The sequence below is a fragment of the Pristiophorus japonicus genome, chromosome 16 (genome assembly GCF_044704955.1).
Source record: "Pristiophorus japonicus isolate sPriJap1 chromosome 16, sPriJap1.hap1, whole genome shotgun sequence".
NCBI lineage: Eukaryota > Metazoa > Chordata > Chondrichthyes > Pristiophoridae > Pristiophorus > Pristiophorus japonicus.
Window position 1 is genome coordinate 109,276,668 of NC_091992.1, and position 25,169 is coordinate 109,301,836.

Here is a 25,169-nt window from a genome sequence, read left to right on the forward strand (position 1 = left end):
AAGATTTTATAAGTGGCCACAGCATAAATCATGTTAAGACGGCACCGTTCAAGCCGGCCTCCAACGGCCAGGCGGACGAGCAGTGCAGATCATTAAACAAGGCATGCTCAAAATTCAAGGTCCCACGCTGCAGGGTCGCCTGTCGCGACTGCTGCTGGCATACAGATCTCGTCCGCACTCATTGACTGGAGTTCCCCCCGCGCAACTATTAATCAAACGGACCTTAAAGACAAGGCTCTCATTAATCCTCCCAGTCATGCTTTACGAGGCAAAGCGCCGTAAGCTAACCAAGTACCATGACTGAAATTCGAGGGGGAGGTGGAATGAGTTAGGGGATAAAGTGTTTGTGCTAAACTATGGCAGGGGTCCCAAATGGCTTGCAGGGACAGTAACAGGCAAGGAAGGAAACAAGCTACTGGTGGTACAAATGAACAATGGCCAAACCTGCCGGAGGCATGTAGACCAAGTCAAAAGTAGATTTACCAACAACACTGTTGAACCAGAGGCAGACTACAATGTGGAACTCACACCACACCTGGTGGACAGACAGTGGGAACAACCTGAGGAAAGGGCAATCCCAACAGACAGCCCAGGCGAGACACCAACAACCACACTGAACGAAACAGACAGCCCAGGCGAGATACCAACAATCACCCTGAAAGAACAACAGGCACCAAGGCAAACAACTGAACCACAACTAAGACGCTCCATGCAAGAGCGTAGACCACCTGAGAGACTGAACCTATAAAGACAATAAGACCTTGGGGGAGGGTGATGTCATGTATCTCACACTACTGTACATAACTGTATCTTACCATGCTATACATGACTGTAACCAGAGATGACCTGTAACCACAAGCTTATCTTACCACCAGGGGTGCACTTGCAGGAAACACTGGATACCTGTCCCAGACAGGTATATAAGGACAGGTCTCAGGCAAGTGTGGCATTCGAGAGCTGTGTAAGAAAGGTGCAGGTCCTGCGTGACCTTGACTCGTGTGAATCTGTACTGAGGGGACAGGACTTTACATTACCAACCACCTATGCCTGTTTTGGCCATTTAAGCCAGTTTGGACAGCTAATAGTTGCTCCAAACTAACTTAGGCCGCAAAGAAAACCCTTGCGGAGAGTTAAGAAATCAGCGCAGGTAAGTACATTCTAAAGCACCAAGCACTAAACAAAGCACAAAAATAAGCATTCAATAATAGAAAATACAAGGAAGCTGAGAGGGCCTGCGCCTAGCACCAAGACTTACAAGGCACGAAACAAAGCCCAAAAAGTAAGAAGCAATTAATCGATAATAAATAAAAAAGTAGAAGCCCTACCAAAACACGGCCCGGGAAGGCAGTGGGCCGCCGGTGAGGGAGCCCATTCGGCCAGGGATAGAGGCAGCGCACTTCGGCTCCTCCCACACTGCCTGCAGCACAGTCACACAGATTCTGGAGGCGAGGAGCTACTGCACATGCGCGCACACTCTGTGCAGAGGTCCCGGCACCGTTTTCAGCGCCAGGACCTGGCTCCGCCCCCGAATCCAGTTGCCACATTATGCCACCAAGCAGCCGAACTCAGCCCGAAGATTTTTGGCGCCCTTGGAGTTCTACAAAAGTGCCGCACCTCTGGTGAATGTGCCAGAAATCTGTACTGGTCAAATTTGGGCCCTATAATAGTGGGGCCTCCAAAGGCAACACAACGGATCAGGCCTTTCACCTGTATAATAAGCCAACATACTCGTGAATCCATAATTATTAATTGCATCAGTAGTTTTCAAAATGTAGTTTTCCATTCTTTAAAATCTTTACAGAAATCTATCAGTTACACATTCTGTAGATGTAGTGTGGAAAAACGGAAATTCTATTTGGTATCAGCGATTTAAACTTTGAGGAAAAGTTAAGCAACTTTGGGTTGCTTTTTTTATAAAAGAGAATGAGTTGATCGGATTGAAGTTTTCAAGATAATGAAAGGAACTGCCAAAATTGATCCATTATGGTGAAAAGTTCAAATTTAAGTTTACAGAAATTAAAAATGAGGAAGTTAAGAGTAAGAATAGACAGCATGAAGTACTTTTCATCCAAAGGGCAAAATAATTTTGGAATAAATTCCAGAGAAGATTATTGCGATTGACAGTGTGAACATAAGAATATAGGAACATAAGAAATAAGAGCAGGAGTAGACCTTTCAGTCCCTCGAGCCTGCTCCACCATTCAATAAGATCATGGCTGATCTTCTACCTCAGCTCCACTTTCCTGCACTGTCCCCATATACCTTGATATCCAACATCTATTGATCGCTGTCTTGACTATACTCAATGACTGAGCCTCCACAGCCCTCTGGGATAGAGAATTCCAAAAGTTTACCACCCTCTGAGTGAAGAAATTTCTCTTCATCTCTGTCCTAAATGGCCGACCCCTTATTCTGAGACTGCGACCCCCCTGGTTCTAGACTCCCCAGGCAGGGGAAACATCCTCCCTACATCTACCCTGTCAAGCCCTGTAAGAAGTTTGTATGTTTCAATGAGATCACCTCTCATTCTTCTAAACGCTAAAGAATATAGGCCTCGGAGGAGAGAATGAGTCAAGGTGGCAGTTAGATTGTTTACTAAAAAGAGAATGAATTGAGAGATAGAAAAGGAATCACTTGTTGTGCCTAATGCTCTTCTCCTGTTCCTAGTTATCTTTATGTTGTTATGGAGTAAATTTATGACTGTCCCACCACCGCTGCATGTGCATCATGAGACAATTACATGAAATTTCAGTCCAGCAACAGTTATCAAATTGCTCACTGTATTATGGGACCAGGGATTCGTTCTAGTGCCAACTGACTGAGACGTGCTGAAATGCATAAAAGAGGAAAATCCCATCCTCTTCATTGAGAGTGACTGAATTTGATTGTAGAACCAAAGGCAACTGAATGACTGAGGACACATTTATTGAGAATATCCACATGGCATCACACTGAATGTTTAGGGATGCATGATTTGCAAAAACGTATCATTCAATTAAACCACACAAAATAGACTCCTTGGATGGGCATCCAAACCGACCAGCTCACAGGCAGCCAGCCAACCATCACTAGCCAGTCAGCCCCCGTCAATAGGCCATTCTGAGTAGCCTACCAGCAACAACAAGCCATCAGAAACCAACCATCTACTGAGCTTGCAACTAACTAACCATTATGACAAAACAGACACGAGAAGCCAGCCAGTTACACCAGAAACCACCTATTCACAATTAGCAGCCAGCCACTAGAAGCCAGCATGCCACTATGAGGAGCCAGGTAGACTGCAGCCATCACCGCTATAATTGCAGGTTTCCCAGGCTACGGAAGCAGGAACGGTGGAACTGTCTTTGAGTTATCCAATTAGTCCCACTCCCCTGCTCTTTCCCCACAGACCTATACATTTTCGCCCTTCACGTATTTATCCAGTTCTCTCTTGAATGTTAATTTTGTCTCGGATTATTTTCTCAAAGTTCCCCCCACCACCAACGTTTGGCAGGCTGGCTGGCCTGTAATTGTTGGGTTTATCCCTCTCCCCTTTTTTGAACAAGGGTGTAACATTTGCAATCCTCCAGTCCTCTGGCACCATCCCATTTCTCAGGAGGATTTGAAGATTGTAGCCAGAGCTTCTGCAATTTCCACCCTTACTTCCCTCAGTAACGTAGGATGCAGCCCATCCGGACCAGGTGACGTTACTACTTTGAATACTGCCAACCTTTTAAGTATGTCCTCTTCATCTATTTGTATCCTATCCAATGCCACTACTACCTCCTCCTTTATTGCTACATTGGCAACATTCTCTTCTCTAATGAAGACAGATGCCTCTAATTTAGTGCCTCAGCCATGTCCTCTGCCTCCACAAGACGATCTCCTTTTTGGTTCTTAGTTAGCCCTACCCTTTCTTTGATTATCCATTTACTATTTATATGTTCATAAAAAGTCATTTTGGCTCCTTTTTATTTTACCCGCTATTCTTATTCTCTTTCTTTGCATCACATTCTTTTTTTTTTTAAGATCTCTGTACTTTCTTTATTAAGTTTGGTTCTCTACTGTATTGTGAACCTTACATTTGTCATAAGCCTCCTTTTTCAGTTTCATTTTAACCTCTATATCTTTAGTCATCCAGGGAGCTCTAGCTTTGGAAGTCCTTCCTTTCCCTCTCATGGGAATATGTCTACTCTGATCCGAATCACCTCCTCTTTGAAGCTCTCCCATTGTTCAATGACTGTTTTGCCTATCAATGTTTGATTGGTAGAATCATAGAATGGCTACAGCCCAGAAGGCGGCCATTTGACCCATCGAGCCCATGCCAGCTCTCTGCAAGAACACCTCAGCTAGATCCACCTGAGCCAGATCACTAAAATAAGCCCTCCTTCAGTTAAATACTTTTACATGTCATTGTTCCTTGTCCTTTTCCATATCTATTCTAAACCTGATGATATTATGATCACTGTTCCCCAAATGCTCCCCCATTGAAACATGCTCCATTTGCCCCACTTCATCTCCAGAACTAGATCCAGCACTGCTTCCTTCCTCATTGGGCTGGAAACACACTGATCAAGCACGTTCTCCTGTACATATTTTAGGAATCCTTCCCCCTCCTTGCCCTTTACACTGGTGCATAAGGTGCAGTCAGTTTTTATTGTATAGTTTTGAATTAATAGTGAAGTCTGGAAACAGTAAAAGTTGGCTGTACCTCACACATCTCTCGGGTTACTCATTTTGCCATCTCCCCAGCTGTCGCTGGCTCTCTAGCAACAGTGCCATCTTGCCGCTCCCTCTCTTCAACATGGGGAGGAGATGCCAGCATTTACAGCAGTCCAGAAGTAAGCACACTTTTCCATCCAAAAGTGGGCACATGTCATGTACTCCTGTATTCCTTCAAATGCATTCCACAATCATTGTGATGCCATGTGGATATTCTCAATAAATGTGTCCTTAATTATTCAGCTTTCAAAATATTCACTAAATAAAGAAGATACCATCTCTTCCCCAGTAAGAACAAAACTACAATTATTTGTTCGTTTAAAAAAATGTCTGAGAAGATCAATGGAGCCATGTCACTGGAGGATGAAGTCATGTTAATCTCCACCCAGATATTCTGTACTGTGAAGGAAAAATGCACAAGATGGTTCGAAAAGGCAAACTCCACTGTAGATCACTGGCCAGTTTCAATCCAAACCTTAACCGTTCCGCAGAAAATAACAGGTAAAAATCAGCAGTTTTACATTCTGAAACATTTGACCCAGATATTTTGAAGTTTGTTTTAAATAACATTCGCTGTCAATAAAAATTTCTGCAAAGGTTACCTGAGTGGGGCCGAGACTGTCTTTAAAAAAAAATGACAACACATTAACAGCCAAACATCCTCAAAGAAATGACTGACAGCTGAAATATGCGTTCATTGTTCGTTACAGATACAACGTAGCCATGTTCCAGGCTACCCATCATTGCTTTACCAGCCTGTCCTCACTACGTGAGTTATGCTAGTTCTTGGCAGAGCCACAAGCTTTTGAGAGAAGATCAGTAGCGTAATCGATCTCAGGGAGCAAAACTGGTGCAACCAGTCAGTCCTGCCCTGCAGAACACCAGCCCTAAAAGGGAAATTCATCAAATGAAAACATTCTCAGTTCTGATGCAAAGGTCATCGAGTGGAAACGCGAACTCCGTTTCCCTCTCAGTTCTGAAGGAAAGGTCAACGAGCAGAAACTTTAACTCTTGTTGCTCTCCCCGCAGAAGCTGTCTGACCTGCCAAGTGTTTCCAACATTTTTGGCTTTTATTTTAAAATAAAACCATATTCCTTTCCACAGCCACTAGATGGCGGTGTGAACCAGCTTGAGTGCCAACCAATTAGCCACTTTCTTTCTGCTACTCAATGGCAATTGGGCCAGTTAGAGTACAATGATAGAGCTTAGTACTGCACCTGCAAGATTTCATATCACAACAACATTTAGGAGCATTACTATTTCTATAATCGTGTTTAAAAAAAATATTTGAAACAATGCTACAATCTGTACATATATATTTTAAACACTGGAGGGGATGGGTTCTTAACGTGGGCAGTAGGCAACCACTGTACTTTTACCCAGCACTACAGCTAATAATTGGTGGCTTTTGTGCTACAGTGAGCTAAAGGTGCATTATATCCTCATTTAAATGTTAAAATGGTGTTGCACAATAGCACGATGGAAAATGATATAAAATGCCAGCTCTGCACTCCAGTGCAAGGAGATCATTTCAGCAAATTATAGTAATTATAAAATAATGGCCCTTGACATCACGTCACAGTGAATAGTTTCCTCACCAACTTCACGATCCAATAATGATGTGAACAGGACGCTAATGAGCAGATATTAAATCTAACTCACCTATCAAAACAATTGTATTTTCTTCTGCTGACATTAATTAATTGAAAGTGCCAAAGCCATGAGTTGGAGCACCGATGACCCTGGTTACACAGTCATTTGTTTTAAAAATTAGCGCAGCCAGGGAAGCAGGAAAAACAAATTTGATCTAAAATTACCACGGATTACAATCTCAGTCACAAGCAATGTTCGCTCTAAGCTGTGCGGCTGTATAGCTTTCTGCTGGTCCTGCACAGCCCGGGACTGAGCTGTGAATGGGCCGCGCAGCCTCTTGAATGGGCCGCGCACGCAAAAAAAAATGAAGTGGAAACATTAGTCACAAGTACAGATTTTCTTTTGTTGAAAAGGTTCATATTTTTTCCCCTAAATACTTTTTCCCCTCCCCTCCTCAGGGGTGTACAGTTTCACCCGCTCCAGGCAACCTCAGGTACCTTGGTTCAATTTATTGACACATGGGCCGGAATCTGCCCAGCCCTGTGAGTGTGGGTTTGGAGGCGGGCCCACTGTTAAAATGGCCGAGAGTGACAGCGGGATGGGATCCCGCTTTAAACCTGGCTCTGGGTGAGTTTCTGACCTGTCACAATGGTGGACTAGTTAATTAAGATTGTTTGGAGGTAGCTGAATGTACTTAAAAGGATTAAAAGTGGCCACTTACAAATTTAGCAACCATTTGACAGGTTTGCCGTCACTCAGGGAACACGCCAGGTAAGTGGAGTCGGGTTCTCAGTGGCTCTCCGTTACTTTGGCTAGTTGACAGCTGCAGAAGTGGTATAAAAGCTTCCATTTCACACCTGTTCAGTTTCCAATGTCAGAAGCTGAAGCCTTCATGATTTGGAAGATACTTCTGATCTATATGCAGTTTGGAGTAAACTCTCTCTCCACTGTTACCTCCCTGGAGCAACCTCTCTCACCACTGACAGGTCGCTTCTGTCATCTCAACCTCACCTGCCATCTATTCCAGCAGCATCGATGGACTTGAAAAAAATCTCACCTTGGTCCTCAGAATCCCAACATGATCAGCCCCAACACAATCACTATTAAACACAGCAGCATCACCAACAACACCACCAACCTTCTTCGCAATCAAGTGATGCTGCACAGGATACAGGGCATCAGCACCCAACCCACATTGCTGCCTGGGAGGCCAGTGATGGCCTCATCATGGCCACATTTACTTCACTTGGCGCTGTACACCTTGACTGCCACATGATGCGCCAGGTTGGCACCACCCTACACCAGCTCCATTAGGTATCCCTGCAATGCCGAAGCCATTCCTTTCACACTCATCACCATTTGCGGGGCATGGGGGTACTCTTATGTCTCACCATTCACTACAATGCACTAAGCCACTTCCAAAGTTGCCCATAAATCTGTCCAAGAACGGAAAGTGCTGAAAAATAAAGATTTCAATATTTGACAATACATCAACATAACTTTTACATGAACATTGGCTAAAGGACCCAAGTGCCTACTCTTGTGTGTTGTTAGTTGGTATGATTGGACAAGGATGAGGATGAGTGCGAGGGGTGGGTCGTGAGATAGGGAAGTGATAATGTAAATGGAGAGAGAGGGATGGGAGGAGGTGCAAGGTACGTTGGTGTGAGTAAGGATTTGCAGGAGTAGAGTAGGGCAGAGTGATGGGAAAGTGATGAGTGGCACAGCAGGATGAGGTTGAGTGTGGCTTTGCAGTAAAATTATGAGATCTGAGATCATTGAAAGGTTTGCGCCACTGCAGCTTGGTCCTCCTGATGACATCCCTGCTTGTGCTCTCCTATGTGCAACCAGGCTGCATTGGTTTCCTGGGGAGGTCTCTTCCACCGATTGGAAGGGAAGAGGACCTCCCTGCATGCTGTGAAACCTTCCAGAAGCATCTGGAGGTAGTGATGGGAGAGCCTGGGTGCAGCCGTGCACCTCTGAGCTATGCTTGTCAGTGTTTTCAGCAACTCAATGCTGCAGAACACTGACAGAAGAACTGTCAAAAGCAATGTGCGCATGGTCCCTTTAAGGAAACTGGCTGATGACATGTCATCAGGTGACCTCATCAGACTTCCTGGTAATTGGCTGGGAACCTCGCAGGGCGGGCTTAACAAGCCCACTCAACCAAAGATTGGGTACAGAGGGAGGGATGGAGTCGAGTGCGGCTTTCCCATACGCCACCAATGTTGGCTGCACACAACCCGCCACGGGTGGTGAATTTGCAGCCACGAGTCTTGACAGTGAGTGTTGGCAGGCTATTCAATCACAAGGGGCATCACAGCTGCCCTCGCTTACTAGCCGCGCACACACACACACACACACACACACACACACACACACACATACAAACACACACATACAAACACACACATACACACTCACACACTCAGTGGATAGGTCACAATCAGGAGCAGGAACCCTGACAAAACTCTCCCCTTCATAATACAGCGACACTGAGGCCTACTGTAATGTGCTCACCACTGCCACACTGTGAAGTTAATTCACCACAGCTCATGCTCAAGAATAGATTTTAAACAAGATTTGATATTTTCAATTCATCTTAAAATAGTAATTCATAAAAAAATACTATTTTATTTGGACAAATTAAAAGCAAAATACTGCAGATGCTGGAAATCTGAAATAAAAACATCCCCCATTTTCCACACTATTCAGCTTTTATTCTTTACAGCAGCTTCTTCACATGTAGTTAAATTAGCTATCCTAAAATGTTAACACTGCTCCAACTGTCTGATTCAGATTCACCAACAATTGATGCCAGAGTTCTGAGAAAATATCCCTTTCCAAACTCGGGTCCTGACTCCTCACTTTGAAAGCAGTGACATTGTAATGAACTCGCCAGTGTGCTTCGAGTGCTACAACAAAAACTCGGATTTATATACTGTCTTTAATGTAGAAAAACAGCAGTTTCAGATTCTGTTATGGTCTTTCCAAAGGTGCCAAGATACCTGACGGATTGATTCCAGATGCTATTGATTACCTTGCAGAGAAAACCCGATATGTCCTTAGAGAACTGGAGACCCGAGCAGCTCTTTTCCGTTAGGCTCTTCCCAGGCTTCGTCAATATGAAATTCCAGGCCCTTGTCCATTGAGGTACCCGCACCAAAGATGCTAATGACCTCATCCACTAAATGTAGGACTGGGGCCGGGGTTATCAGACTGAGGGCTCACTCTGCCACAACTCCATCAGTGGAGCGGGACCATTGGGAATTCAACCCGCATATCTATTATGGCTAAATTTTAAGAAACAGCCACCAAACCAAAACTAGAGAAAAATATTTCATTTTTGTCACAGAATTCCTTTATTTTCATAATGAAAGCATGTCATTTGTGCCTGAGTTCACAATTTATCTCTGCTTTGACTTTAGCTCATTTTACAGTGTCAAGTTGACAGATTACCTTTAGCAGAGAAATGCTGTGTTTGTTGGTTGAGCTCAAGGAGAAATGCTTTGTTGCTTCTCAAACTTGAAAAACTCTTTCCCCACCACATAATCGATCTTAAAAACTCAGCATTGAAAGTTAAATATCAAAGTACCTGTACATGGAAATTCTTTTTTTCCATTTCAGCATAGTTTAACCTTTACCGAACTCTGTTTGAGTCCTGTACTCCAACCATTCTGGATAGATTATTAGAATTCCAGAATACTCAAAGCATTCTGTTAAGCAACACCCTATAGCCATCAACTGCAGGAATCCATTGAGAACTTTTGTACCATTTTTGTACCAAAATAAAAACTAAAGTAAGTTTATAATAGTTGAAAGAAAGAAAGACTTGCATTTATATAGCGCCTTTCATGACCACCAGGCACCTCAAACGCTTTACAGCCAATTAAGTACTTTTGGAGTGTAGTCACTATTGCAATGTGGGAAACGCGGCAGCCAACTTGCCACAAGCTCACACAAACAGCAATGTGATAATGGCCAGATAATCTGTTTTTTTGTTATGTTGATTGAGGGATAAATATTGGCCAGGACATCGTGGCCTTCTTCTTCGAAATAATGCTGTGGGATCTTTTACATCCACCTGAGAGGGCAGTCGGGGCCTCAGTTTAACATCTCATCCGAAAGACGGCACCTCTGACAGTGCAGCGCTCCCTCAGCACTGCACTGGGGCATCAGCCTAGATTTGTGCGCTTAAATTCCTGGAGTGGGACTTGAACCCACAACCTTCTAACTCAGAGTTAAGTGTGCTACCCACTGAGCCACAGTTGATATTCCTTATGTTATGCCCAATAATATCTCCATTCAATATCATATTTCTTGTCCTCTTAGAGAGGACTCAGTGATGTCTTTACTAAGGTGGGGGGGGGGTCAGTGAATACCTCTTCCAAGAAAATCTGCCAGGAGAACATCAGAAATGTTCTATTTAGCAAAATCTCTGATTTGTTCCAATCAGCCTCATGTGAATTTATCATACGGCAACAGCAAGCTTATACTCGAGGCTTGTTTCTCAGACTATTACTGTGACATACCTGCGAAGCTCTCTCGGATCCCGCAAGGTCGATCATGAACAGACGTCCAACTCGTACCTCCTGCAAAATGTTCTTGATGCGACTCTTCTGCCTGACAGTGACTTGCAGGACAGCGTGAGATCGAGAGGAGGTTTTGTTGGCTGCTGTGGGTTCCTGCGTTCTCTGCTTGTTGCCTTTCACCAACAGCTGCATTATCTGAGCAGAAAGAAAGGTTTGAGCTTGGATTACGTGGAATTTACAGCACAGAAACAGACATTCGGCCCAACTGGTCCATGTTGGTGTTTATGTTCCACCCGAGCTTCCTTCAACCCCTTTATATCGAGCCCCATCAGCGTAACCTACCATTCCTTTCTCCCTCATGAGTTTATCTAGCTTTCCCTCAAATGCATCTATATTACTCCTTGTGGTAGTGAGTTCCACTTTCTCCGGGTAAGAGATTCCTCCTGAATTCCCTGTTGGATTTATTGGTGGTTATCTTATATTTATTGCCCCTAGTTTTGGACTTCCCACAAGTGGAAACATCTTCTCTACGGACTGGAGAATTTTGGTGTTGCGGAAAGATTGGAGATGCTGGGTCTGTTTTTTTTTAAACAGAGGAGCTTGAGGGGAGACCGATTGTGGTGTATAAAATTATGAGGAGCCTGCTTAGAGTGGACCTGTTTCCCTTAGCAGAGGGGTCAACAACCAGGGAGCATAGATTTAAAGTAATTGGGGAGAGGTACAGAGGAGATATGAGGGGACATTTCTTTACCCAGAAGGTTGTGCGGGTCTGGAACTCACTGCTTGAAAGGGTGGTAGAGACAGAAAGCCTCACCACATTAAAAAAAATACTTGGATGTGCAATTAAAGTGCCGTAACCTTTAGGGCTACAGACCAAGAGCTGGAAAGTGGGATTAGGCGGGATAGCTCTTGGTCGGCCGGTGCGGACACACTGGGCCGAAATGGCCTCCTTCCGTGCTGTAAATTTCCACGATTCTATGATTCTAACAAGTGGAGTTAACCTTACAAATAGAGCTAGGCCATTCAGGGGTGATGTCAGGAAGCACTTCTTCACACAAAGAGTAGTCGAAATCTGGAACTCTCTCTCCTCAAAAAGCTGTTGAGGCTGGGTCAATTGAAAATTTCAAAACTAATATTGATAGATTTTTGTTAGATGAGGGTATGAAGCGATATGGAGTCAAGGCAGGTAAATGGAGTTCAGATACAGATCAGTCATGATCTAATTCAATGGTGGAACAGGCTTGGCAAGCTGAATGGCCTACTCCTGTTCCTATGAAGTACTTTGGGTCATTACTCTATGTTTAATGCACTACATAAAAGTAAAAGAGTGTTAATAATGTCTGCCTAAATGTGACCTCCAACTTCCAATGTCAATTCTATACTAGACCATCTCCACATGAAGTAAACCTGCCTCTGCGTGGGTTTCATGTTGTTCAAACCTGGGGGGTTTGATTTATGCACTGCAGATGTGCAAATCTGGGAGTGTGACTTTTGCACTAATGGTAGTGAATTTATAGTTCAATGACAGACAATATGGCTCACTAATAGTTAACAGGATAGCTCCTCTCAAACCAACATAATGTAATTAATTCTTTCAATTTAATGTACTGTATTCGCTGCTCACGATGTGATCTCCTCTACATTGGGGAGACCAAACACAGATTGGATGGTCGCTTTGCTGAACACCGTTCAGTCCGCAATCGCGACCCTGTGTTTTGGGTCACTTGCCATTTTAATTCTCTGCCCCACTCTGATTTTCACTGTTCCAATGAAGCTCAATGCATGCTTGAGGAACAGCACCTCATCTTTCTGGACTTCCAGAAGGCATTTGACAAGCTGCCACATAAAAGGTTACTGCACAAGATAAAAATTCATGGGGTTGGGGGTAATATATTAGCATGGCAAGAGGATTGGCTAACTAACAGAAAACAGAGAGTCGGGATAAATGGTTCATTCTCTGGTTGGCAACCAGTAACTAGGGGGTGCCGCAGGGATCAGTGCTGGGACCCCAACTATTTACAATCTAAATTAATGACTTGGAAGAAGGGACTGAGTGTAACGTAGCCAAGTTTGCTGACGATACAAAGATGGGAGGAAAAGCAACTTATGAGGAGGACACAAAAAATCTGCAAAAGGACACAGACAGGCGAAGTGAGTGAGCAAAAATTTGGCAGATGTAGTATAATGTTGGAAAGTGCGAGGTCATGCACTTTGGCAGAAAAAAAATTGAAGAGCAAGTTTTTATTTAAATGGAGAAGGATTGCAAAATGCCTCAGAACAGCGGGACCTACGCGTACTTGTGCATGAAACACAAAAGGTTAGTATGCAGGTACAGCAAGTGATCAGGAAGGCCAATTGTATCTTGCCCTTTATTGCAAAGGGGATGGAGTATAAAAGCAGGGAAGTCTTGCTACAAGCTATATAAGGTATTGGTGAGGCCACACCTGGAATACTGTGTGCAGTTTTGGTTTCCATATTTACGAAAGGATATACTTGCTTTGGAGGCAGTTCAGAGAAGGTTCACTAGATTGATTCCAGGGATGAGGGGGTTGACTTATGAGGAAAGGTTGAGTAGGTTGGGCCTCTACTCATTGGCATTCAGAAGAATGAGAGGTGATCTTATCGAAACGTATAAGATTATAAGGGGGCTTGACAAGGTGGATGCAGAGAGGATGTTTCCACTGATGGGGGAGACTAGAACTAGAGGGCTTGAAGGTTGGCATGCAGGTACAGCAGGCGGTTAAGAAAGCAAATGGCATGTTGGCCTTCATAGCGAGGGGATTTGAGTACAGGGGCAGGGAGGTGTTGCTACAGTTGTACAGGGCCTTGGTGAGGCCACACCTGGAGTATTGTGTACAGTTTTGGTCTCCTAACTTGAGGAAGGACATTCTTGCTATTGAGGGAGTGCAGCGAAGATTCACCACACTGATTCCCGGGATGGTGGGACTGACCTATCAAGAAAGACTGGATCAACTGGGCTTGTATTCACTGGAGTTCAGAAGAGTGAGAGGGGACCTCATAGAAACGTTTAAAATTCTGACGGGTTTAGACAGGTTAGATGCAGGAAGAATGTTCCCAATGTTGGGGAAGTCCAGAACCAGGGGTCACAGTCTAAGGATAAGGGGTAAGCCATTTAGGACCGAGATGAGGAGAAACTTCTTCACCCAGAGAGTGGTGAACCTGTGGAATTCTCTACCACAGAAAGTAGTTGAGGCCAATTCACTAAATATATTCAAAAGGGAGTTAGATGAAGTCCTTACTACTAGGGGGATCAAGGGGTATGGCGAGAAAGCAGGAAGGGGGTACTGAAGTTGCATGTTCAGCCATGAACTCATTGAATGGTGGTGCAGGCTAGAAGGGCTGAATGGCCTACTCCTGCACCTATTTTCTATGTTTCTATGTTTCTATGATCTTAGAATAAGGGGCCGCCCATTTAAAACGGAGAGGAGGAGAAATTTCTTCTCTCAGAGGGTTATAAATCTGTGGAATTCGCTGCCTCAGAGAGCTGTGGAAGCTGGGACATTGAATAAGTTTAAGACAGAAATAGACAGTTTCTTAAACGATAAGGGATTAAGGGGTTATGGGGAGGTGCGGGGAAGTGGAGCTGAGTCCATGATCAGACCAGCCATGATCTTATTAAATGACGGATCAGGCTCGAGGGGCCGTATGGCCTACTCCTGTTCCTATCACTTATGTTCTTATGTTCTTTCGATTAGGCACTTTACAACCTCCGGACACAACATCACGCTCAACAATTTCTGATCAGAACCAATGTTCCCATTTTTTTCGGACAGCAGGTGGTGGTAATAATTCCTGCCATTTACAGCTCCTCTAAACCCATCTTTTGTTTCTTCCACTTGTCCCAGTACCACTCCCTTTTGCCTTGCACCATCACTCCTTTTGTCATTTAATCACTCCTGCCTTCCACCTATCATAGACCTTCCCTTTTGTTCTTTCCTCCCCTCCCCCACTTTCCCTGCCTCTGTACTTGCTTAAAACCTGTTACGTCTCCAACATTTTCCAGTTCTGATGAAAGTTCACTGCCCCGAAATGTTAACTCTGTTTCTCTCTCCACAGATGCTGCCTAACCTGCTGAGGTTTTTCAGCTATTTTCTGTTTTTATTTCAGATTTCTAGCATCAGCAGTATTTTGGCTTTGCAATGTAATTAATTGTGGAGCCCAGATCAAGGCATCAAAATCAGTCTAAACAAGGCATTAGTCATACTTCAGGAGATGAGTTCCATTACCAGTGCTGGTTAATCCGTTTGTTTGTCCTTACTGTATTACGCGCTTCATCTGCTTCTTATGCAAAATGATAGCAAGTCCTGTCCTCACAGATAAAACACTATCATTATAAGCGTTAACATGACAAGAGATGCTTGAGTGGAAGTAATAATCACTTTGAATAATATGGGGGTTTTCTGACTAATTAAAGTGATCTTGATGCACATCTGCTGGAAAGCAGGGCATAACCTTACTGATTTTTAACAGTTTGATATAAAATATTTGAAAGTTAACAGGGGGGTTATTGATGTAAAATAGTTGTGTATGGTAGATAAGGGAAGGATGGAATTATTCACTGCCATTGGATGTTCCTAATTAAAGGAACATAGGGGCAGAAATTTGGGGCATTTGCGCCCCCGGGGGGGTGCTAATGGGGCACAAACGACTTTGCGACCGGGCGCAGTGCCACTAACGACTGAGATAGAGGAAGTGGTCCACGTTGTCCAGGGCCACGCCGTGGATCTTGATGTTTGGGGGGCAGTGCTGTGCGGCGAGGACAGGCTGGTGTAGGACCTTTGTCTTACTAATGTTTAGCGTAAGGCCCATGCTTTCGGTAAATATGTCAACTAAGTCCTGGAATTCAGCCTCTGTGTGTGCACAGACGCAGGCGACGTCCGCATACTGTAGCTCGACGACAGAGGTTGGAGTGGTTTTGGCCCTGGACTGGAGACGGCGAAGGTTTAACAGCTTCCCACTGGTTCTGTAGTTTATCTCGGGAGCCTCCTATCAACAAGAGCAGGCATTGATGATGAGATCCAACACCACCTCCAGTGCGCCAGTACAGCCTTCGACTGTCTGAGGAAAAGAGTGTTTGAAGATCAGTCCCTCAAAACTGTCACCAAGCTCATGGTCTACAGGGCCGTAGTAATACCCGCCCTCCTGTTTGGCTCAGAGACATGGACCATGTACAGTAGACACCTCAAGTCGCTGGAGAAATACCACCAGCGATGTCTCCGCAAGATCCTGCAAATCCCCTGGAAGGACAGACGCACAAACAGTAGCGTCCTCGTCCAGGCCAACATCCCTAGCATTGAAGCACTGACCACACTTGATTAGCTCCGCTGGGCAGGCCACATAGTTCGCATGCCAGACACGAGACTCCAAAGCAAGCGCTCTACTCGGAACTCATCCATGGCAAACGAGCCAAAGGCGGGCAGAGGAAACGTTACCAGGACACCCTCAAAGCCTCCCTGATAAAGTGTGACATCCCCACTGACACCTGGGAGTCCTTGGCCATAGACCACCCTAAGTGGAGGAAGTGCATTCGGGAGGGCGCTGAGCACCTTGAGTCTTATCGCCGAGAACTTGCAGAAATCAAGCGCAGGCAGTGGAAGGAGCGTGCGGCAAATCAGGCTCCCTGCCCACCCTTTCCCTCAACGACTATCTGTCCCACCTGTGACAGAAACTGTGGTTCTCGTATTGGACTGTACAGCCACCTAAGAACTCATGCTAAGAGTGGAAGCAAGTCTTCCTCGATCCCGAGGGACTGTCTATGATGATGACTAACGACTCCTGCTAAATTCGGCGGGAGTATACCGGCGACGGTAACCCGTAGCGCCTCGCTCTGCTGCACCGGCGATGCTGATGCCATCGCCATCACTGTGTCCGGCGCCCTGCACCCTAAATTGGGTCTCGCCCCCTGAAGCTGCGCCGGGGCGATGAGAGCCACAGCTTCAGGGGACACATACCAGGCGGCTGGCTGCTAGCGGGGCAAAAGTTAAAGGAGAGGCGGGCTGCTGTTGGTAAAAAAATAGGCTGGTTTTCTTATGTGCCCCATTGCCACTTTGGGCATGGGGTCCGTGTCGCGATCAGTCAGCCCGGCGCTCTGCTCGATTGCCGGGTTGATCGCGCGGCACCTGCGCTCCCCGGTGGTCCAAGTAGGGCCCTTTCATTAATGCAAAGTGTGCAGCTTGGGCCCTTCCCTTGAATTCAGGGAAGAGCTCCTTGTACGCGGCAGCACTGTGCGGCCAGTGCAGAGCGCTCCCGAGCCCCGCTCCCAAGGTATGCGTCCCGCTACCGCCCCAGAAAGGAAGTGGAGCGTTAACCCCAATTTCTCACGAGAGGCGAGACTTCTGCACCTGACGCAAGGTCTCGCACCCCGTGAGTATTAGAAACATAGAAACATAGAAAATAGGTGCAGGAGTAGGCCATTCGGCCCTTCGAGCCTGCACCGCCATTCAATAAGATCATGGCTGATCATTCCCTCAGTACCCCTTTCATGTGTTCTCGCCATACCCCTTGATCCCTTTAGCCGAAAGGGCCATATCTAACTCCCTCTTGAATATATCCAATGAACTGGCATCAACAGCTGTCTGCGGCAGGGAATTCCACAGGTTAACAACTCTCAGAGTGAAGAAGTTTCTCCTCATCTCAGTCCTAAATGACCTACCCCTTATCCTAAGACTGTGTCCCCTGGTTCTGGACTTCCCCAATATCGGGAACATTCTTCCCGAATCTAACCTGTCCAGTCCTGTCAGAATCTTATACGTTTCTATGAGATCCCCTTTCATCCTTCTAAACTCCAGTGAATAAAGGCCCAGTTGATCCAGTCTCTCCTCATATGTCAGTCCTACCACCGCTGGAATCAGTCTGGTGAACCTTCGCTGCACACCCTCAATAGCAAGAACATTCTTCCTCAGATTAGGAGACCAAAACTGAACACAATATTCCAGGTAAGGCCTCACTAAGGCCCTGTACAACTGCAGTAAGACCTCCCTGCTCCTGTATTCAAATCCCCTAGCTATGAAGGCCAACATACCATTTGCTTTCTTCACCGCCTGCTGTACCTGCATGCCCACTTTCAGTGACTGATGAACCATGACCCCCAGGTCTCGTTGCACCTCCCCTTTTCCTAATCTGCCGCCATTCAGATAATATTCTGCCTTCGTGTTTTTGCCCCCAAAGTGCATAACCTCACATTTATCCACATTGTACTGCATCTGCCATGTATTGGCCCACTCGCCGAACCTGTCCAAGTCACCCTGCAGCCTCTTAGCATCCTCCTCACAGCTCACACCGCCCCCCAGTTTAGTGTCATCTGCAAACTTGTTACCGTCCCCAAACGGGGCGCACCTGAATTATTAGCCCAGAGTCCTGGATTTTCAGGCACATTTAGTCCCTGTACTGATCTTCACCAAGTAATCTGCTCCAGAGCTCAGTACTGTGTAACCTTTAATCTGCAGCACATGCTGTCTCTACTGCAGCATGGTTTATTGAGATAGGCATATACTGGGCTATAATCTTTAGACAAATTTTCAGTTAGGTAGAATATTTTTGATACCAAATACAATTGATGATCAAAAAATAAGTACATTAACAATTACAGCAACAATTTGTTTGTGAAACTGGTAAAATGGCACACAAGACAGCATGACCCTTTAAACGGGTGTTCATTGATTTAGCCGCTGATCCCATAACAATCTAATCTTAACCCAGTTTTGAATGGCAATTGTTGCTCTGTCATTGCAGCCGTTGGCACTTGCTTTCTAACTAATGATTTGCATTTAATGCCTGATACAGGATACAGGACTGCCAGCTGTGGTGTATAATATTTATAGCATAATTGAACCTAATCACAGAAACAAAATCTGGGGTTGAGGGTAGACGGGGTCCCAATTTAAATTTATGTGTGAACAGTAATGGCCTGCTTCTGTGGCGAAAATGTCTATGATCAATTTATTTGATCCTAATAGCTCATGACCATTGCTTTGGAGCCTCATGTGGCATTGCGAACACTATTTTTCAATGTTATCCAACATATCCCAAACCTTCCAGTGTCAGCTGTGGCTTGGTGGCAGCACACCCCCCTCTAAGTCAGAAGGTGGTGGGTTCAAGTCCCACTTCAGGGACTTGAACACATAAATCTATGCAGACATTCCAGTGCAGTGCTGAGGGAGCACTGCACTGTCGGAGGTGTGTCTTTCGGATGAGACGTTAAACCGAGGCCCCATCTGCTCTCACAGGTGGATGTAAAAGATCCCATGGCACTATTTCGAAGAAGGGGAATTATCCCTGGTGCCCTGACCAATATTTATCCCACAATCAACATAACAAAAAAATAGATTATCTGGTCATTATCACATTGCTGTTTGTGGGAACTTGTGTGCAAATTGGCTGCCGTGTTTCCTACATTACAACAGTGACTACACTCCAAAAGTACTTCATTAGCTGTAAAGGACTTTGAGACGTTCAGTGGTTGCGAAAGGCGCTATATAAATAGTGCCATGGGATCTTTTTCCTCAACAGAGGATTCCATCCACTACCGTGGTTGACATGGCCCTCCACCGTGTCTGTTCTGTTTCCCGCACTTGTTCCCCTCCCTCCCAGAGCTACGATAGGGTTCCCCTTGTTCTCAGCTTTCACACCATCAGTCTCCATGTTCAACGGATCATCCCTCACCATTTCTGCCACTTCCAGCGTGATCGTGATCCCACAACCAAACACATCTTCCCCTCTCCTCAGCTTTCAGCATTCCGAAGGGACTGCTCCCTCCATGACACCCTGATCCACTCCTCAATCACCTCAGCACCCCCTCACCTTCCCACAGCACTTCCCCGATGCAACACCTGTCATTTTATCCTCCTCCTTTCCCACTGTCCAGGGCCCCAAACACTGCTTCCAGGTGAAACAGTGATTTACTTGAACCTCTTGCAATTTAGTATACTGTACTCACTGCTCACGATGCGGTCTCTACATTGGGGAGTCCAAACACAGATTGGGTGACCGCTTTGCAGAGCACCTCTGTTCAGTCCATAAGCATGACCCTGAGCTTCCGGTCGCCTGTCACTTTAATTCTCTGCTCCACTCCCACTCTGATCTCTCAGTCCTCGGCCACTTACACTGTTCCAATGAAGCTCAACGCAAGCTCGAGGAACAGCACCTCATCTTTCGTTTAGGCACTTTACAGCCTTCTGTTCTCAACATCGAGTTCAACAATTTCAGATCATAACCTCTGCCCCTATTTTTCCCCCCCATGGCAGCTGTTGATGATTCTGCCATTTCCATTCACACCCCATCAAGACTCTTCTTTTGTTTCTTAACTTGTCCCATCACCATCTCCTTTTGGCCTGCACTATCAGCCCTTTTGTCGCTTAACCACTTCTGCCTTCCACCCTATCACAGACCTTCCCTTTTGTTCTTTCCCCCCCGCCTTCCCCTTTCCCTGCCCCTACACTTGCTTAAAAATCTGTTACATCTCTAACTTTTTTCCAGTTCTGAAATGTTAACTCTGTTTCTCTCTCCAAAGATGCTGCCTGACCTGCTGAATATTTGCAGCATTTTCTGTTTTTATTTCCGATTTCCAGCATCCGCAGTATTTTGCTATTGTACAAATGAATTATACATGTGCACTGTATGTATATAATACACTGAGGGTATGCTGCTGATTTAATTCACACACTGGAAAGAACAATAACTGATGAGCATTGCGTTTATGAGTGAATTATTGTACTTTTTCTAGACAAGTGCAATATCACATAGTCCATCCTCAGTGTAAAATTCTATTCCTACCACCATCTTTGATGCAAACTACATGCAGTTCAGGTTTAAAGTCCTTTTGGAATGCAGTGTGCAGTAGGTATGGCACGTGATAACTCACTGCAGTAAAATCAGATCGAATACAATAGAAATGTCTTCAAACACAGAATAAAATTAATTTATACAGTGCCATTCATGTCAAGGTATAACAATCAACACTAACCAGCTGGAGGGGAGATTTCTTTTCGAATACTAGCTGATCTCCGATGGCACAGTTGTGATGTTTCGCTGTTGAAGGCCACTAAGTTACTCCCTGTCCACTGAGGTCCTGAGCTCAGTCGGAGTTTAATTGTTGTTTGTTAATTGCCAGGTGTTTGTAAGTTTCCAGCTCCAGATCAGAAAAATAGCGAAATACTGCGGACGCTCCTCATCTTTCTTCTGTTTATACATTTGACATTTCAAAGTGTGGCAACTAGAGTAAGGCAAATGTTCTCAAAGCCTTTAGATGCATAGATTGATGCAAAAGGATCTTAACCTCATGCATCTGACAAAAATAAAGAAGTTGGAAAGACAACATTATTCTACACGAGTTGCTCATGCTCCCATTGTTACCATCTCCAACTCCAACCTCCCTTTCCTCTCCAAAGTCCTTGAACGTGTTGTCGCCTCCCAAATCCATGTCCATCTTTCCCGGAACTCCATGTTTGAATCCCCCCAATCAAGTTTCCACCCCTGCCACAGTACTCAAACGGCCCTTATCAAAGTCACAATGTACATCCTATGTGACTGTGAGCATGGTAAACTATCCCTCCTCGTCCTTCTCAATCTGTCTGCAGCCTTTGACACGGTTGACCACTCCATCCTCCTCCAATTCCTTGCCTCCGTCGTCCCGCTGGATGGGACTGCACTCACCTGGGGAGGGGGTTCCATTCTTATCTACCCAGTCATAGCCAGAGAATCATCTGCTGCCGCACTGTTACCTCTGGTGTCCCCCAAGGATCTATTCTTGACCCCCTCCTATTTCTCATCTACATGCTGCCCCTCGGCAACATCATCCGAAAACACAACAAAAGGACAACACCCTGCTCTACCTCACCACCACCTCTCTCAACGCCTGCACTGTCTCTAATTTGTCGCACTGCTTGTCGATATCCAGTACTGGATGAGCAGAAATTTTTTCCAACTAAATATTGGGAAGACAGAAGCCATTGTCTTCTGTCCCCGCCACAAATTCTGTTCCCTAACCACCAACTCCTTCCCTCTCCCTCGCAACCTTGGTGTTGTATTTGACCTTGAGATGAGTTTCCGACCACATATCTGAGTCACCACCAAGACTGCCTACTTCCACCTCCAAAACATCGGCCGACTCCGCCCTGCCTCAGCTCATGTGCTGCTGAAACCCATTCGACCCAACCTGTCTATGCTGGCATTTATGCTCCGCTCGAGCTCCTCCCATCTTTCCTCATCTAAATCTACCAGCATAATCCTCTATTCCTTTCTTCTTCCTATGCTTGGCTAGCCTCCCCTTAAATGCATCTATACTCTTTGCTTCAACCACTCCCTGTGGTAGCGAGGTCCACATTCTCTACATTCTTTGGGTAAAGAATTTTCTTCTGAATTCCGTATTGGATTTCTTGGTGACTATCTTATATTGATGGCCTCTTGTTATGCTCTTCCCCACAAGTGGAAACATTTTTTCTCTCCATCCACTCTATCAAAACCCTTCATAATTTTAAAGACCTCCAATAAGTCAACCCTCAGCCTTCTTTCAAGAGAAAAGAGACCCAGCCTATTCATCCTTTCCTCATAGGTATACCCTCGCATTTCTGGTATCATCCCTGTAAATCTTCTCTGCACCCTCTTCAGTGCCTCTATATCCTTTTTATAATGTGACGACCAGAACTGTGCACAGTATTCTAAGTGTGGTCTAACCAAGGTTCAATACAGGTTTAGCATAACTTCCCTACTTTTCAATTCTATACCTCTAGAAATAAACTGTTGTTTAAATGATTTGTGTATTTGTACTTCGAGATCCCTTTTTTCCTCTATCCCACCTAGACTCGTACATTCCAAGTAATAAGTGACTTCCCTATTCTTCCTACCAAAATGTAGTACCTCACATTTATCTGTGTTGAAACTTCATTTGCCAATTATTTGGCCATTCAAAACATTCAAAACGTTGGTATAATAGCTAACATTAACCTTATGTGCAAGCGATTCCTTCCATATTATGTTTCCATTTGCAGCTACTGATCTTTATTAGTACAAGCAGGAGGCTATTGTTTTTTATATTATGCATGGTGACATTAAAACAAAAGAGCTTGAAATGCATCATTCCAGTTTTCCAAGAAATAGTTCAGCAACTGGGATAACCTTTGATGCCATAGAGCCTGGGTTCTCATCAGTTTTATTGGATAATGATTTGCCGTTATCCAGTGACTCAGGTGAACTATTGGTTGGGCTAGGTCCCACTGTTTAGAGTATAGATTGTCGGTTGTGCGTTTGTCGAGATCTTTCTGCTTCAATGCACAATATTTTTATAATGTATAATCTTTCTTTGCCTTCTCTGATGGATGTAAATTCAATACAGTATCACTTCGCTGTGATGAGAACTTTTCCCCCAACCACAGTATAAAATCATGATACACTCAAACACAAACATAAATGCACACTTAAATTCTCCTAAGTATATTTAATTGAAGTCATTTAAATTAAAAAAAGGTGTGTTAAAACTTTCCAAGTATGTGGTACACATGAAATGGTTGAACGGGTAGAAATTCAGGCTCATTTCATTGGTTAATTGACTTAGATCTTTCGTTTAATTCTAGTTTTTTGCTCACAGCTATAAAATTCGACTCGACTGGAATAGGATGCAAATTATACTATCAAGTGGGACCTATGCAAATCTAAGCCCAATATTAGAGTAAATCTGAATTTGGATGGTTCAGTAGAGCCAAACCAGATTCTGGCGAGCTCGAATTGTTCTTCAATTGCTGAAACAGTGAAATAGAGCAGAAATATATCATGCACCATTGAAATCAATGGAAAGGAAAAATTGAGCAGGATGTTTGACGGGCAGCCGGTGTGCTACAATCTATTTTGCACCCATGTCAAAGTTGTATTGTATCCCCAGAAACGTGGGGCGGAGGAATTCATTTATCTTTCAATCCAGTTGGAAGAGTAAATAAAAAACTGTGCTTATACAAGTGTGGCTGTAATTTACTGAGATTCAATCAGAGACTTCCTGTTCGTTTATAGTTACCACTGAAGGTCCTTCAATTTGCTTTATTTCACATTTTTATTCAGGCTGTAAAATTCCTCTTACCAATTAGCCACGGGTACTTTCAAGCTCTAGTGAGGTAAAAAAAACAAAGGGACTGACCAGCTCACAAATAAAATCAGTGTGTTTCTCCCTCAATCTTTAACCCTTTACCATCCTTCAGTATTTTCCTACTCTGTCCTAATGCCAGAGGCCTGTTCCGCTGTTGCCTTCCTCAGAGATGTACCACTTGTATAAACCATGTGCGTATTCTATTGCTATTTTGAGGATTCATTTTCTCCAGTTGGCTTTTGATTATGAAAATGAATTTTAAGTGCTAATCCCCAAACAATGAGTAACTTGCAATAGTTTTCCGTCTCTACCTGATATTGTGGAAGGAAAGTGTTTTATTTAATAGCAAGATAGTAAAGGGAAACCTTTGTACTTTACCTCTTTGGCATTAATAGTTGACACTTCAGTAATTCCTGCAATTTGGATCCCACCCTTGGAGTCTTCTCGGAGATCTAGGAAGCCAGATGACGGATTAAGTAAATCCCGAATCATCTCATTATAAATCTGTGAAGGTAAAGAAAGCAGTGAGAATAGAAGAAAATCTCCAACAGTTCAGATTTTCTTCAAACTTGGCTTTAAGAGGAAACTAGGGGAAGTTTTGTGGTAGCAAAATTAGCAAAGCTTGGCTCTTTCTGCATTCTCCACCATCTGCCCGTCCACTGCATCAGATCCCACAAATGATCCTGCACCCATTCTAAGGCCAGTGAATATGCACAGGAAATGGCAAAGTCAATACATAATGCACAAAATCCTCAGCTGGTAAATATTACTCCTTGCAATTGGAAAGTGCCTAAACATGCCAAATGAAAAAAGGATGAATGTGACTTCTGAAGTGAATGAATGGGATTTGTATGGTGGAGCACTCTGCAGACACTGAAGCTTTGTTCATTTGAGTGCACAGGTATTGGATTTAGAAATAGCTTTCATCTGGGCAGCCAAGGTTGATTTAGCACACAGAGCAGCTTGATGCACTTCCTGTGATTGCAGTCAAGTTTAAAGGATCTGCAGAAATGCAAGTGCACAACTGAGGCATAATGAATGATTGCATGACATTGTGTTTTTTGTTAAAGTGCATGACTTTGGGCGTCTGTTCTTTTGGACAATACATTACAAAAGATGGGAAGAAGGCAACAGTGATTTATGTGGCTGACGGGGTCATTTACAATACGTGAGCTCTTATATAGGCTTTGCCATGCTGAAAATGTAGGCTTCTCCAGGTTTGTGCGTTGGAGGATCACCTGCATCGCAGTGAA

At 44.5% G+C, this 25,169-nt stretch overlaps 1 protein-coding gene across 1 annotated transcript in view; it reads right to left on the reverse strand.

The window, feature by feature from the left end:
• kif19 (kinesin family member 19) overlaps window positions 1-25,169 on the reverse strand; it is a 243,767-nt gene that overhangs the window by 48,753 nt on the left and 169,845 nt on the right. The window contains exons 6-7 of the mRNA XM_070857681.1: window positions 24,295-24,420; window positions 10,827-11,021 (exon numbers count right to left, since the gene is read on the reverse strand). Coding sequence (XP_070713782.1) covers window positions 10,827-11,021; window positions 24,295-24,420 — 321 coding nt within the window. The remainder of the gene's footprint in view (window positions 1-10,826; window positions 11,022-24,294; window positions 24,421-25,169) is intronic.